This window comes from Heterocephalus glaber, unplaced genomic scaffold (assembly GCF_053883595.1).
Source record: "Heterocephalus glaber isolate CG9 unplaced genomic scaffold, H.glaber_assembly_v1.0 deba00000594, whole genome shotgun sequence".
In the NCBI taxonomy this organism is placed as follows: domain Eukaryota; kingdom Metazoa; phylum Chordata; class Mammalia; order Rodentia; family Bathyergidae; genus Heterocephalus; species Heterocephalus glaber.
Window position 1 is genome coordinate 17,301,303 of NW_028258151.1, and position 17,631 is coordinate 17,318,933.

General features: G+C 37.9%; 1 protein-coding gene across 3 annotated transcripts in view; it reads right to left on the reverse strand.

Annotated features, from left to right (window-relative positions):
• Chka (choline kinase alpha) overlaps positions 1-17,631 on the reverse strand; it is a 62,250-nt gene that overhangs the window by 24,183 nt on the left and 20,436 nt on the right. For 2 of the 3 annotated variants that reach the window (XM_004852196.3, XM_087205395.1), the window contains exon 2: positions 9,583-9,694. In XM_004852196.3, coding sequence (XP_004852253.1) covers positions 9,583-9,694 — 112 coding nt within the window. Of the gene's footprint in view, positions 1-9,578; positions 9,695-17,631 lie in introns of all 3 variants that reach the window. The other variant, XM_087205396.1, reaches the window with a different exon arrangement.

Here is a 17,631-nt window from a genome sequence, read left to right on the forward strand (position 1 = left end):
TTCCCCACTCCCGCCCGCCCCTTCACCCAAAATAAATGCGTAACTTACAGCGTAAGAGCACCATTGCAAAGGCAAGACGGACTTCTGCAATATGCAGCCCTGCGTTCTGTTTCCTCAGTACAGAATGCCCAGGCTCCCTAAGGCCTGCAAACAAGAGTACAACCAGGAAGCCTCAAGCCAGAAAGACTGTCGTGAGAAAGTAAGAAGAAGGTCGAGTAGAGGTCTATTCACTTTGCCAAAAGACAGGTCAGAGATATTTTCTGTCCAGGAAGATAGGAAATAAAGTATATTTTGTAGTCCCTGGGATTTTACTCAGGGATATAAATTTATTTGAGGCAGGAATTAAAATAGTGTGTACAGGCTGGGGATTTAGCTCAGTGGTTCCGCCGCCTGCCTCACAAGCACAAGGTCCCGAGTTCAATCCCCGGTACCAAAAAAAAAAAAAGTTGTACAAATTATTTAGCATAACTTCAAACTTTCCTCTAAGTTGCAAGTTAATAAAAGTTATTTTCTACAAGTATAAACCTATTAGAAATATGAGCACTAGTTATTTTAATATTAAGAGTATTATTTCATTTGTGGGGAGGTGCTGGGGACTAAACCCTGGGTCTCCTGGATGTAAGTTCATGTTCTACCCCTGAGCTACATGCCTACCCCTAATTATTTTGATGTGAACATTATTGTCATCATTTGTAAAAGATCATCTTATCTAGATACAGACTGAAATATTTATGTAAGAAATAATTTGATGTCTGGAATTTGCTTCAAAATAACTGAGGAAGGAGGTGAGGGAAAGACGAAAGAAGACTGGTCAGGTGAGGAAAACAAATATACTTGGGGTTCATCAGTCTTCTGTCTACTTCTGTATTTATCTGACATTCTCCATAATAAAAAGATTTTTTTTTACAAATAAACACTGAAATTTCAAAACTTCAGAAATCAGAATGTCTCAGACATGCATAAGACACCCAACTCTGCATATACTGAAAAATACTGAATTGTACAGTTTAAATGGGTGAATTCCATGTTATAATTTATCCCTCTTCATGGTAAAACTATCCTGCCATGGGCTTCCTCTCACTTAATTAACTTCCTATTTTGGATTTGGTTTTCCAGACAATCTGTTACAGTCATGTATTTATTAGCCTGTGATGTAGGAAATAAAACAGGCTAAAGTAGTAGCAATAATAAAAAAGGTATAATTAATATTTTGGATTTAAAGTTACCAAAGATTTTAAAAGCTAAAAGATTTTGATTGTCCAAGAACTTTTAAATTTAAAAATCTAAATTTCTAAAAGTCTAAATTCTGTCAGCTAGGAAGATGAGAGATAAAGGATTTTCATTTTTACTTTAAATGTGTCTAATTTAAAAATTGCTTAAAAGCATGTTACTTTTATAATACATATACTTGGTACAAGGCTTCAAATGTTACTTTTCTTATAAAATCATATTTTAAGGCTCTGTATTTCATTTTTGTATTTTCAATGAGACTATCAAAGTAGTAAATGTTCATGATACAGGGCACTGGTTTTCAAAATGTTCTATTTCAGGCCTAGAAAAGAAAAGGAAACTTAACAGGTAGTAAAACAACTTCAGGGCCTGAGATGAGAAGATGTTGCTGATTAAATTTGGTGTTATATAATTTTACCATTTAAAAACATTTAATCATCAAATTATCTTAATAAAAATTTTCATTTTGGCCAATTTTCTGTTTTTGTTTTGTAGTGCTAGGGGTCTGATTGGCCAGTACTCAATATTAAGATTCTTCTAAGAATGAGGGAAGTAGGTTTATGGCTCAACTACTTTAGTAAAGTCCCATTTGTGAGATGAAACAAACTAGCACATCAGTTTTCCCTAGTGTCTGTGTGAATATAAATAAATTACTAGAGATGGCCTACAGAAAGTGGCATGAAGTGGCAGGTAGTTATTTGAAACATTTAAAGTGTCTTTAAAGATCTACTACTGCATAAGCTGCTCTTGGGACAGGCTGGGAAAAGTTATTAACTCAGCCCCAAAGAATGAGATACCATCAAGAGCATAACAAACTGGGAATGTTATTAAAGAAATGAAATCAGGGCCAGGGATTTAGCTCAGTGGTTCCACCGCCTGCCTTGCAAGTGCAAGGACCTGAGTTCGATCACCGGTACCAAAAAAAAAAAAAGAAATGAAATCATTAGCAGTTCCAGACGATTCCATAATAAGAAAATACATATGTTACAAATAATGGTAATTGTGGAACTGAAGTAATACAAATAAGTATTTCATAGAACACTCTTCTACAATATTCTCTTCTTCCCACTACTCGTTCCCTTATCAAAAAAGAACTATACAGCTCATTCAGCTATGGTCTCTCTTTTAAAGACTCTATGAAATACAGAGCAAATTGGGGTATATGAGTAAGAAAGAGTAATTCCACTGTTGGCCAGACTCAATTTCCAGAGCTTCTAAAGTCAGGTTTGGAAAAAAGAACTCACCTCCCACTGACCTGAGATTGTCTTTGGAGCTGAGAGTAACAGGAGGAACTGTACTGTTCTGAACACCAGAGGTGTAATGCTTGTTTAGTCCTGAAGGGGCTTTGTTACTTACTGAAGTGGCAGTGGACCTAGTCTGTGGTTTTGAAGACTTCTAATATCTGTTATCTGACCACACAACTCTCTAGGAGAGAAGATTCTTAACAAAGGGGTGGCACCTGTCATAGTCCCTGGCCTAACCCTGCCAAGTCTCTACTGATGATGCAACTCTGTCCCATCTCAGGTGAAGTGGGGCAAAAAAGTGCAAGTCATGACTCCACAGGCTGTACAGCAGCCATGAGACTCTTCTTTGAAATGTTTTCTTCTTAGTGCTATCATGGTCCCTAAACTTCCTTCTCCCTGATTTCTATGAAAAAAAAGTTCTATACTTATTGCTTCTGTGGGGTTTTTTTACAGTATTCTATAAAAATATAAATGTGAGATCTCAATGCAATGATTTTATTTGCTTTGTTTGTTTGTTTTTTGTTTTTTTTGGTACTGGGGATCGAACTCAGGTCCTTGCACTTGCGAGGCAGGCGACAGAACCACTGAGCTAAATCCCCGGCCCTGCAATGATTTTAAAGAATAACTTATGTGATTAGTTTATGAGCACTTAAATCACAAGTGACTTCTAATATTTTATTGTAGTCTCTACAGAATCTTCCATCATCCCAAAGAGCATTCTACAACAACTTGATCTTTTTGAACATTAATAATTTCAAAACAGTATGATTCAAACATGGATGGAAGACTAGAACCTCTAAAAGGCTCTAGGTGACAAAAGCTGATAGCTGGTGAATGGAGACTCAGGTAAAGAAGGCTCATTTCAGTACCTTCTCAAAATTTATGTCTGATCCAGACAACTCCCTGACCCAAGACTTCTGGGACTTCCAAGGGTAAAATACATTCCACAGAAGCACTTGAGGGTTGTCCTGCTAGCAACATTTTTCCAGGCCTTATAGAGCAGCACTCCTGAGGACCGGGGCATCCTAAGAAATGCAAAAATGCACAAACTGGCAAGCACAAAACAAAAAGTTTATTGCTAACTCTGACTGAAAGAGTGATAGATACACATGGTGTTTCCTTAATGCTTAAGGCGGAATGAAGGAAGAACTTAAGTATTTCAATTAAATTCTCAAGTTGAGGCCCATAAATTTCTAAAATTACTAAATGTTTGTCATTTTCTACTGAGGAAACAGAAGAAAGGAATCTGATTTGCCTTGGACAAAAAGCCCAACCCCCCCCCCCCAAAAGTGATATATCTATATATAACATTCTAAAATCTTAATCACTGTACCTCTTTTTAAGCACAGCACAAACTGTAGCTGGTGCTACTTAACAAGCATTACAATTTTCTTTTTTAAAAGCATTTCTTGAATCCAAGAACTAAAAGAAAGAAATTAAAGCTGTAGAGAATGCTCCAACTTCAGAGGTCTCATACTATACCGTGAATCGTGTCTGTCACCTGGAAACCAGAGTGCTCCAGGCACGATCGCATGGACAAGCCTGCAGCAGAGAACACATGCACATACAGCTAAAGTGGTACATTACCCCCATCACCCTTCACTCCACCCAACACAAGACATTCCTTCCCAGATCGGGGTGGCTGCGGTCAAGCCATTGTTCCAGAGAGCAGAAATCTGCATTGGCTTCATGCTATAAATTCCAAACGTTTAAGACCAGCAAGACAAGGACAGTTTGAATATGTCAAAATTAGACATAGTAGTCTGTGGTTTATTTAGTTATCAAAAGAAGGCACCAAAGCAGGTATGGATGGACTGTGGGCAGTAATTTGGCAACAACAGTGTGTGTGGGTGGGAGGGATATTACCTAAGAAACACGAGGTTAGAACCAAAGGGGGACACACAATGAAGATAAAAAATTTTTACTTCTGAGAGGGAAGTTTTGAATATCTTAAGAGTAGATATAATTATGTGGTATTCAAAATACAGGGTCTTTTTGGGGGGTTTTTTTTTTTTTAGCAGTATTAGGATTGAACCCAGAGCCTTCACACTGAACTATATCCCCAATCCATTTTTATTCTGAGAGACTCACTAAATTGCCCTGGGTGGGCTTGAACTTGTGATTCTCCTACCTCAGTCTCCCAGAGAGCTGGGACTATAGCTGTGTACTACCACGCCCAGCTCAGGGCGATTTTTTAAAAGTAGAGCAAACAAAACAATGTAAACTCATAATGACTCTCAGAGCAATGAGGGAAAAAAGAGTTCATAGTATTCAGTTAGAGGGGCAGCTCTCTATCAAGAAGCCTCAACAATCCTCATTTTGCAGTGAGTGTGACCTTAGTTCACAAAATAAGCAAGTGATTTCTCAGTAAACAATATTTTAATATTAACTACCTTTGAACCATTCTATATTTTACTGTGGTTTAACTTTTAATTAAACTGGAGTTAAGAGAAAATAGGGAAGAGGATATTTTGTTTCCTGGATTCAATAAGGCCTGTGTCCCAAATTTCACTCATTTGAATTACAAATACATATCTGCGTTGTGCCTTGATGTCTTCAAGTATATTATGGTTAGTACTCAAACAAGCACTAATATTAGCCTTCTATTACTCAAAAAACAAACAAAAACATTTTTCCAGACAACACTCAAGAGAGATCTTTGATGTGTGTTATAAACATTCATGCCTGTGAGACCGTTGGTAACGGCGAGGCTAATCTCTCCATTCATGCACAGAAGGATCTGGCTTAACACAGAGTCACTGTTCTGACAGAGGAAGGGACAAAGCACTCCTCTGAGACTTCTGCCAACTGGCACAGATTACATTGAATGAAAAATACGTACTGACATTTGTGTCTTCCACAATTCATGATAAATAAGCAAACTGGTTATTTGTAATCAGCCAAACTTGCTTCTTTGAAAAGGCTGCTACTGGACGTTGCAGAGCTCATGTTCCTTCCCAGTATTAGAAAGGAAAAAAATCAAGTTACATTTATAGCTAGTTTTATAGTTTCAAGCTCTCTTATAGCAATTAATCTCTTTCTATAAAAGCAAAAGCTGAAATATTTTCAAAACTTCAAATAAACTATCCTACTTTAGTTCACAGTAATTTTATAGTTTAGTTTGGTTTTCATCATTCCTGCAACGAATGAAATAGCCTCCTCCCTATTAAATTTAAAGCTAGTTTATATAAAACAGATACTAAATTATATTAACAAGTATAAAGATCCAACCAACATTTTTATGTTTAATAATTTCCTACAGATTATATAGCTATGAGCTTTGTTCATATTTTCAAAAGGACTTGCTCCTGTCCTTGTTAAACACAGGACTTTTCCTAAGTGCCCTAGAACTAACACAACCCCTAAACAAAACTTCTGGGATACAGTTGGAGCGTTTGCTTATGTCTCATCTCACAAAATTAAGGGCTGGAAGAGACAGATTATTTGTGGGACACAAACTGTGAGTGTGAACCCAAGCAGAAGGTTTTACCTTGGCTTTCTGGTACTTAACCCTTAGAGAACTGCACCAAAGAGCAGTCATTTCACTTTCACTATGGAAATAAAGGAAATTAGACATCTCACAACACCAAAAGGAATAAATCATAAAATTGAGAAGATTTAAAACCAAGTCACTTGAAGTACTTCTACTTAATATTTGACTGTCAGAGGTTAAAAGTTCAAAGTTTAAAACGAGGAGGAAAGGAAAAGTAGGGATATACTAAACTGGTCTATCATATAATTAAGCAAAACAGCAAAATATTCTGAGAAAATACATAGGCCTATCATTATGTGCAATAGTCTTCAATTAACATTTTTCAAGGAAAGAGTGAATTGTGGCCCACCTTAGAGGCTACAATGGCATTTACATAGCTTGAGGGACACCAATTATTTCTGTATAAACAGATACATGTATAGAATGTATGTGCTTTCTCAGAAGGTACAGTGAAAATGAAAGGAAGCAAAAAAGTTGATTTATTTAATTATATTTAGCCCATATATTTATTGAAGTAGTGGGATTTATTATGGGTCTCCATATTAGTTCCACCACACTCTTACTGCAAATCCTAACAATTTACTATCAATTCTGGCATTTTAAGATACGAACAAAGGCCTCACTGTAGGCCATAAATATCTCCTTTCATGACAGGCCACATTCATTTGAAAAAGTTGATCATAAATCAGCAATTTGATTCTTCCCATGCCAAGAATAACTAACAAAAATTTGAAAACTGAGCTAAAAACCTTTGAAAATGAATTTGCTTCATACTAAAATCCATGGCACACTGTTGTAGAAGCTCAACTTTTATTTAACCTCGCTCACATCTTAGTCTACTTTCTTTCTCTCCTACCACACCATTTCAGAGTCTCTGAATTTGGCTCCTCATGTTGTCACAGTATTCCCAATGACCAAGCGTCTACAGCAGCCATTAATATTTGAAACTCTTAGGTAGCAACAAATGTCCTTGTAGACTTTGCAAAATTTGCGAATCAAAAATTTTTCAATTTGAAGTGGTAAGTTTCATGAATTTACTAAGTTTAAGCTTCAACCAAAAGAGCATGCTTGAACTAAACATTCAATTAGCTATTAATAATACAAAGGTTTAGCTTTTTTCCAACAAAAATGAGTTCATTTTTTAATAAGGTTTTCAGTTTAATAATCAATTGTGAGATTGCTAGACATATGCTTATCTCTTAGAAAAATCACTCATTGCCTGTTCTAACCAGATGCTTGCAAGCATAGTCTCCACTTTTCATTAGTAAATGTGGCTTCAGGAAGGGAAATGGAAACTAATTTAAACATTTACCTGATATAAGATAACCGAGTAGCTAAATGTAATTGCCCCCAAAGTTAGAATGGTTTATAAAACATACTTCATTCTATTAGTTTGGTAAGAGCTGACTCCATTTCCAGCAGCTTTGATTATTCTATTTATTTTCCTGATTTACCCAAGTCTTTTTCTTTCCCTTAAAAATAAGGACATAGAATTCTGTTTAAATAAATTTTATTTCCAGACATTTCTATTATACTACTATGAGACTCTACCTCCCACACTGGTAAAATTCCAAAAAGATGAAATACTAGCTGATAGTGAACTTTTTTTAGGGGAAATGCTAACTGTCATGTTACAGGCTGGGTTGCAACTGGTTTTTACAAAATTGCTCATATACTAAACCCAGCACATTTTAGAGCTGGGCTGTCCAATATGGTAATCACCAACTACACATGACTTTCTGTTTTAATTCACTAAAATTAAATTTCAAATTCAGTTCATCAGTCACACTTGCTATATTTCAAGTGTTCAATAATCACATGTGGCTGGTGACAATCACACTGGACACCACAGGCAGAGAACATTTCTTAACTTCATCATTGAAGCACTGCTCTACAGCACAGAATTGACTCCTGGTTCAGTCTACTAGAAGAGCATATTCTGAGCACTTAAAAGGCTCCTACTTAAATTAGAAATAGGAACCAAAGCTTCATGAGAATTAAACAACAGTCATATCGCAATTTCAGAATCTATTATTCAAGTATTTTAAAAGTACTGCTTAAATGCAAAATGCACAAAAGACCAGAATGAGACTTGCTGCAGAATGTAAGTAGTGCTAAAAATATAAAGTGCTAAAAAGACTGATTTCATTAAAGGTGCCAAAAGGACATCAATTAAAAATTATGCTCTGAAGCGGCAATTTGATTAAATAAAAGAAACCAAACTGCATGATAAACACAAGAATCTTTCTGCTTATGTTTTCAGTAGAAGCCCAGTGTTTTATGTAAACACCTGTAGCCCTAGCTGTGTACCAGCTGTATGTAGCTAATAAGTGACTTCAGATGTCCTCACCAACATGCACCTCCAAATATGCTAACTTGTTTCCTGCACTTTTAGATCTTAACCACTTTCATAGCTTAACAGTCAAGGAAAAATTATCTAATGAAAAGATTCATTCACATTATGACAATTTAACAAATTAACTTCTAGATTATAAATTTTTTTATACGTCTAAGCACAGAATCAATTATCACAGACATGGACATGACCTGCTTTTTATTTTTTAATTTTTTTTAATTTTTTTTTTTTTTTTTTTTGGTACCAGGAATCAAACTCGGGTCCTTGCGCTTGCGCAGCAGGCCGCGAAACCACTGAGCTAAATCCCCGGCCCTGCTTTTTATTTTTTATGTTTTTATTTTTGGGATTTTTTGGAGACAGGGTCTTCCTATGTAGTTCAGGATAGCCCTGAACTCACTATATTGCCCAGGCTGGCCTCAAATTCATGGCAATCCTCCTGTCTCAGCCTCAGCCTCTCAAGTGCTAGGTCTGTATGTATGCATCACCGTGTTTGGTATGATCTGCTTTTTAGATTGAGGTGAAATAGACTAGTCTTTTAAAAATTTTATCAGAAAACTCTTGTGCTCTATTTTATGAAGACACTATCCAAGTAAGAGCAAAATGGGTATCAACCTAACAGTGCTATAGGTTTGATCAGTGATGTGGAAAAAAAAAAGACATTTTGGATGCCCCATAAATGGATAAAACAATTTAACAAAAGAGGTATTTTAATTGAAAATTAAATTTGACTAAGTAATATAAAAACTTAGAAAGCTTACAAATCTAATAAATTCAAATAAAGGAATCTCAGAGTAGTTAATAAATTCAGCTTCATTGAGAGTATACTTTGTTAAGTGGGACTATTTGCTAAAATATTTTTGCGTTTTAACTGAGATGTAATTGTACATACTTGTGCTACAAAAACAATTCCTTCCCCACATTAGAATTTTATAATCTAAGTCTGAGCTGAAAATTTCACTACAGAAAGTCCAAGAATCATCAAGCACTACAAGACTTAACTGAAATTATATTTTCTCTAGATGTAAAATTGACAACACTTGTTTTACTAATATACTAAACACTAGTATTTACTAATATAAACATAAATTAATTTAGAATGTAAACAACAAACCAAGTTGTACAAACCAATTAAAATAAAGGCAATATATTTAAATATCTTTAGTATAACACTAAAGTATTTAGAATCTCTTTCCAGGTATCTTAGGAAAGAAAATCAGAAAGGTCAACAGCCCCCCTTCCCAAGGAGCCCCTGAACTCACCATCTGTAAGATGGCTCCATACAGCCGCAGGAGCACTTTCCTAGGTTCATCGCCCACAGAGGCCGTGGTGTCAGGTAGGGAGCACTGGAACAGCATGTTACTGAGGCCGCCCCTGTGGGAACCAGAAGACAGTGAGGACTTGTGCTACGAGGTCAAACATGTCTCTCCATGGGTAGATAATGTACACATGAGAAGTCAGGGTTATACAAGAACTGTTCTCATCTAAGCTCCCTGTATTCTCTCAGGATACGTGGAACATCAATGATGAGCTCCACTTTTCAATTAGTTCCATGAGTCACATTTAAAGAGAGATAAATTCCTAATCTGTTTCATTTTTTTAAAGTGTGGAGTTCGGGAGTATTTTGTTTTTGGTACTGGGGATAGAACTCCGGACCTTGTGCTTACAAGGCAGGTGCAGAGCCACTGAGCTAAATCCCCAGCCCCTTGTTTTTGTTTTTTAAATGAAATTGCCTGTATGTACCTAGAGAATGACAAGAACCGAAGAGGACCCTCCTCAGCCCTAGGAATGGGGACATCCCATATGCATGGATTCCCATATGCAGGCTCATACTCTTTTAGAATTCAAGATTTCCATTATACAATCTCATCTCCTGGGGTTTTCTGTTGTTTTGTTTTGTGGTGCTGGGATGGAACCCAGGACCTCATGCGCATGCTTAGCAAGGACTCTACCACTGAGCTACCCCTCAGCCCCACCACTGTATTTCATAATCACCCTATAAAATCTTGGGGCAAGCCAGGGTGCTACTGCACACCTGTAATCCCAGGCACTAAGAGGATGAGGCAGGAAGACTCCAAGTAAGACTATTACCAGGGGGAAGAAATTGGGGGCAATATTCAAACCTTCTTCTACAGGCTTCCCACTTAGTTTGTGGTTCCAAGACCTACCTTCTCTCGGCTAGTGTTAGTAAAAATTATTCAACTGATTTTGAATCTCTTTTGCAACATTAACTGGTTATTGGGATTCTCCATAAAGCCAAAAGAGACCTCAATATCCTACAGTCAGATTCAGCTGTCTACCAAGACCAAAAGCAAGTTACAGAGCCATTTACGCAGGAAAAGAACAGCCTTGGGACAAATTATCCGCCTGAGTTGAAAATGATCAAGTACAGAAGGTTAGTTATGCAATAAATGCAGAAAACAAAATTCTACACAATTAACAATTACAGATAAGATGTACTTCAGCTGTGACAGACTTCAGAGTTCCTAAATTCTATTCTTTTTTTCCCCCAGTACCGGGGAATAGAACTCAGGACTTTACGCTTGCGAGGCAGGCATGGCACCACTGAGCTACATCTCCGGCCCTCTAAATTCTATTTTTAACTAGTCAATAAATCTTAGGTACTATTTACATAAGCAAAGCACTACAGTAGAAAGCACAGGCAACACCAAAGTCAAAACATGAAGCCATATACCAGTAATCCCAGCACTCTGGAAGGCTGAAGCAGGAGCATCTCAAGTTCAAGCCCAGCCAGGGCAATTTAGTGACTAGTAAGACTGTCTCAAAACTTAAGAGCCAGACATGGTGGCACATGCTTATAATTCCAGCACTCAGGCGGCTGAGGCAGGAGGACTGCTTCAAGTTTGAGGCCAGACAGAGCTACACAGTGAGTTCAAGGACAGACAGAACCACATAGCAAGAACCAAAAATAAAGAAATAAAAAGGGCTAAGATGTAAAGCAGTGCCAAGGCCCTTAGGTTCACTCCCTAATACTGCAAAAGGAAAACCCAGCTGAAACATGCTCTGGTCCTTCCCTTCAAGAAATTTCTGCTTTGCCAGGTGCAGTGGTACACACCTGTAATCCTAGCAACTGGGGAGGCTGAGGCAGGAAGATTAAAGTTTGAGGGCAGGCCAGGCAACTTAGCAAGACCAGGTCTCAAAAAGGGCTAGCTAGAGATAGCTCAGTAGTAGAGTGCCCCTGGAATGGATCCCCAGTACTTTAAAAGAAAGAAAAGAGGAAAGAAGAAAAAGAAAAAAAAAACTTCTAATGGAGAGAAAAGACCCAAAACTTTAAGAAACAGCACAGATTTGTTATCTTATGGTTCTGGAGTTCAGAAGTCTGAAAATGGGTCTTACAATGGCTAGTATTAAGGTGATGGCAGGACTACAGATCAGCACACACAAGATACTGTAACTGGAAACAGATGCTGACTGGGCACTATTATAAGGGCTTTTAGAGGGGACAGAGGATCATTATTTAATGGGGATGGAATTTCAGTTTGAGAAGAAAAAGTTCATGGACATTACAACAACAACTACACAGTTAAGAACAGTTAAAATGGTAAACTTTGTGGAGTACGAAGTCACCCTGGGCCACCCAGCAAGACTTTCTCTTCTCTCCTGGTTCCCTCTTTTGTGTGTGTGTGTGTGTGTGTGTGTGTGTGTGTGTGTGTGTGTGTGTGTGTGTTACTAGGGATTGAACCCAGCCAGGGCCTTCAAATCGAGCTACATCCATAGTCCTTTTTTATTTTGAGACAGTCTTGCCAAGTCACTAAATTGCCCAGGCTGAACTTGAACTTGGGATCTGTTTGCCTCAGCCTCCCAGGATGCTGGGATTATAAGCATGTGCCACCATGCCTGGCTTCTTGTCTTTCGCTTTTTGTGGTATGAGGGATTAAATCTAGGAGTGCTGAGCTACATCCCCATCGCTCTCTTTTTTTTTTTTGGTACTGGGGATCAAACTCGGGACCTGGCGCTTGCGAGGCAGGTGGTGGAACCACTGAGCTAAATCCCTGGCCCCCCCATCTCTTTTAAATTTTGGTTTTGGTTGGGGTTTTTTTGTTGTTTTTTTTTGGTATTGGGGATCAAACTCAGGACCTTGCAAGTCAGGAGGGGTGCCACTGAGCTAAATCCCCAGCCCCCTTTTAAATTTTAAGTTAAGACAGATTCTCAGTGAACTGCCCCAGCTGGCCTCAAACTTGTTATCCTCATGCCTCAGGATTACAGATTTGTGCCGCTGCTCCTACAAGACCTTGCATATTAAAAAGAATAAAGTGGGTCCGGGATTTAGCTCAGTGGTTCCGTCGCTTGCCTTGCAGCAAGCACAAGGACCCGAGTTCAATCCCTGGCACCAATAAATAAATAAATAGAATAAAGTGCTGATACAAGCACTACATGCTACCTTATGGATGAACCTTAAAAGCATTACACTAACTGAAAAAAGCTATTCACAAAACTCCACATATTATGTCACTACATTCACATGAAATGTTCAGAACAGGGAATCTATAGCAAGTGAAAGTACATTAGTGGTTGCCAGGGACTGGGATGGGAGGGAGGAGGTAGGAGGTGGCAACAAAGGCGGCAAAAGGGACAGGATTTCCTTTTGAGATGATGAAAATGTTCTAAGATCAACTTTGGTGATGGCTGCTTGTATCTGCAAATATACTAAAAAGCACTTAATTGCATACTTTAAATGAGTGAATATCCCTGTGGAGCACAACACTAATTTTGTCTTAAAGGCATATAAATGTGGGTCTGTCAGACCCTCGTTTATTCTTTAGAATATTTCCATTGATGAATTATTAATTTTAATCTTATGAGTTATTATATTAAACTGAGTACTTAGCAGGAAAAAAAAATCACAAAAATAAAGTATTGAATTTTTATGACTTATTGAGTATTTATTTAAAAAGTATCAAAATTTTCAACATCAACTGTTTTTTGGTGTTCAAAGTCTAAAAGAGAACAACACAAATAAATTCTTATGTGAAAAACAATGAAAACACCAACAGCACTTTACAAAAAAAACCTTCAATTATGACAGCTAAGGCAGTCTGCACATATGACAACAACAGGTTCCATACACACGTATCGCCTACAGTGACAGCACATGTGTTTTGCTTTCCTGGCCTTTTTGTAGGACATAATTGACATCTCATTGGTCTTGCTGTTTTGTCAGGAGTTTCTTATATCATACAGTGTGTAGTTAATAGGAACATAAAATATCAATGAAATATTAAATTCTTAATATGTATTGTGTGCTTAGAATAGACATCAACATTTTCACATCAGCTGTGTACTTGCTTATAAAACCCTAAGCAATAACATCAGAAATAAATTCCTATATGAACTACAATGAAAATACCAATAGAGGGCCGGGGATTTAACTCAATGGTTCCGCTGCCTGCCTTGCAAGCACAAGGTCCCGAGTTTGATCCCCGGTACCAAAAAAAAATACCATAGAACTCTACAACAAAAATAAGCTTTGCTTGGGCTGGGAATTTAGCTCAGTGGTGCCGCTGCCTGCCTCACAAGCACGAGGTCCTGAGTTTGATCCCCAGTACCAAAAAAATCAAACAAAAAAACTAAGCTTTGCTTCAATTGTCACTCCCAAGGCAGTCTTCACACAGACAACTGCATGTTCCATGCACGTGTCTCGCTTACTCTGACAGCACATGTGCTCAGCTTTCCTTTCCTACATGGCAGGCCATTCTTTTTTTTTTGGCACCGAGGATCGAACTCAGGACCTTGCACTTGCGAGGCAGGCACTGGCGTCACTAAGCTAAATCCTCAGCCCTAGCAGGCCATTCTTGTCACCTCTCTTCCTGTTTTGTCAGGAGCTTCCTACTGTATTGTATAACATGCACTTAGCAGGGAAATAAGATAGTAGTAAAATAAAATATCAAATATGTAATGTGTGCTTAGAATAGACATCAACATTTTCACATCAGCTGTTTATGTGCTTACAAAACTTAAGAGAACATCAGAAATAAAAACCTATGTGAAGGGCCGGGGGTTTAGCTCAGTGGTACTACTGCCTGCTTTACAAGTGCAAAGTCCTGAATTCGATCCCCAGTACCAAAAAAACCCCAAAAAACCCTATGTGAACTACAATGTAAACACAAATAAAAGTCTACCACAGAAATAACCTTTGCTTTAACTGTCACACCCAAGGCAGTCTTCACACATGGCAACTGCATGTTCCAAATACAAGTATCACTTACACTGATAGCACGTATGGTTTGTTTTCCTGTCCTTTCTTATAGGGCACAATCGACAGGTTTTCCTGTTGTAATAGGTCTTTGTGAAACTGCACCTGTCTGTTCACCTATCAGCTCAGCAGTAAGCGCCACAATTTTTCTGTGTAGTTCCTTGGGCAGAAACATTTTGTTTTTCCTCTGCTATAAATGATCTCTTATGAGTTCTAGTCCCAATTCTCTAAGAAAATTTCTGTGATATTTTACACTTGTTATTTTCTTTGTAATCTATCAAACTATGCCACACATGTTTAGGATCAAGTAAAATACAATCATTGGCCAATGCTTTGTGTTTCAAGTGACATCATAGTTGCTGCATAACTCACCAACAACATCTACTCCATCTTTGGTTTTGTTGTATAGTTTCCATCTCAGGCTTCCGTTTTGTCAAGGTTTCCCTATCAATATTTCCATCATAGTGCAATGTTGACATCAGTGGTATCAGTTTGTTCTTCCTTTGCCATATACAAGGCAAATGTAAATCTTTCTGAACTCCAAAGATTGTACTATACAATTCTCTTTTGAAATTGCAACATTTCATTTGGAAGTTTTGCTTTGTTTCTGCGTACAGTTCCTGCGCTGGTCAACTTATGTTCTGTAGCAAATGTAACATCAATTGGAAATTAACTGTCAAATGCCACATTCCAATTAGTTTGAGAGATGGGAGCAACAAGTCTGTTCATAACATCATTTGGTTTAGTACTATATGAAATAAGGACCTGATAGCTGAATTCCAGGATAAATGTCTAAATTGAAACCATAAGTCTTCATATCTACAAAGGCATAAATTTTCATGTCATATTTTAACCCATTGCTTTTCCATAAGTCTTTTATATTCCTGCAATTACCATGAGAAATCTCTGCTAAATACAGCAGAACTATGAATGTTTTTAGTTCAGCTAGTGAGGTGTCATAAGTAGTACGTTTTTGAATATGGCTATTGTTGCACACCAAACGTCTTACTTGCATTTCAGCCTTTGTGTATTTCACAGCATCTTGTAGCATTTCATCTGTTAAAATTTCCAACATTGAATGGCAGTGCTGGCATTCCATCCAATACATTTCACCCCTGCCAAGACCCTCACTATATTTTCAGACCTAGGTCTAACATTGGATTGTTCCATTTGGTTGTGTGGCCATTTCGCAACATTTCTACTAGTCAAATATGTTTTCTTCGTCTTCTGAATCAAGGAGATATGCATTCCCTATGTCTGTATCAGTCAATTCTTGCTCCATTCTACTGTAAAAGGAACTTTGGCTCACACAGCCAGTGTCAAAGTAGTCGTTATCATCATCATCATCATCCATCCACACTACTCTTCTGTTATGAAAACATGTATTTTACCATAATGGATCGTCTTCATCATCCATGCATAAGTAATCTGACAATTCATTTTTGACATCCTCCAAAACTTGCAAATCTAGTTTTTCATGTGCCATTGTACTAAATTGGGCTAATTCTACCAGAAAAATCAAAAGAAAGCTTTTTTAAAATACAAGTCCTAGGGCCAAGGATTTAGCTCAGTGGTTCCAGCACCTGCCTCACAAGAGCAAGGTCCCAAGTTCGATTCCCAGTACCAAAAAAAAAAAAAAAAAAAGTCCTAGAGTCCTGTGAGTCTATTGGACCCTCTGTGATGCTTGAGTACACATACACAAAACCAGTTAGATGGAGCATAATGTGGGTAAAGATTTCACTTTGCCACTTTTGCACACATGCACATACTTTGCCATTCATCATACCAAGTGGGTAAACTCATAGATTGTTTCCTGTATCCCTCAGGGAAAGGTACTAAAACGCACAGGCAACTACTATTACGCTAGAGTACAAACATACAACAGAAAAGTAAGGGATGGGTCTGCAGGACCCAGTGTCATGCTTGGTGGGATACAAATGGTACGGCAGTGAACTATAGCATAATAAGCCTGTTTTTTTAAAAAAGAACAACCAATGTGATTTTTTTCTTAACAAGTTAAAAAAACTGTGTTTCTAGACAATATAACTATGTCATATTTAAGTTTTCTGCTGTCCCCAGGGCAACAATTACTCCAAGTACTTTATCAGAATCTCCTGCCACATCCAGTCACAACCAACATGGGCTTCTGGTTACCAAGCAACAGGACAGGGATTACATCAGGGTTAAAAGCCTTTGTTTTTCTTCTTGTCTCTTGAATGCTCAAATAAATGCCAGAGCAAACAGATGAGCTACTGTTCTAAACTGTGTGGCTTGATTCGAAGCTTGTCCCATACTCTCACAGAAGGAAGGCAGGCTAGTTTGGCCAAAACAAACTCAGAACCTGGAAATCTTCATCTATTGTGTTCTCTGCCATCTCTGTGGCTCATGTGCTTTAGTAAGTAAGCTGTCAATTACTGTTTAATGACAGCCAAAATCAAAGAGTCAAGGTCTTTGGCACCAATGCCCCAAACTGTTAGAACTACCAAAAACAACAACAACAACAAAAAACAAGTCAGTGATCAGTGAGTCAAATACTATGACTAGGAATAAGAAGATCTAGTACTAGGGAATGTTTGTAATTCTTATAATAATCTTGCTTTTTCTTATTTCACTTTTTTTTTTTGGTACCGGGTACCAAACTCAGGTCTTTGCGCTTGCACAGCAGGCGGCGAAACCACTGAGCTAAATCCCCGGCCCTTTCAGTTTTTTTTTTTTTTTGAGACAGGGTGTCACTATGTAGCCCAGGCTGGCCTCAAACTCACGGCAATCCTCCTGCCTCAGCCTCCTGAGTGCTGGGACTACAGGCGTGCACCACCAGGCCTGGCCTTATTTCACACTTTCTCTTAAAAGACTATAGAAAAATATCTGTGAATTGGGCTCTAGTTAATTGAACCTTTCCTGCAAACTTCCTTCCTCCAGTCAAGATAATATTCTGGGTACTTTCCAGGATTTTCATAACCTGGCCGCCCTTTTATTTCTGAAATGCCTGATTGAATCCTATAAAAAGTCAAAAAGTTATTCTTTCATAAAAATATTTAATAACAAGGACTAATTTGCTTTTTGGTGGCTTTTCCATCCTGGACCTGAGAGAAGGTTC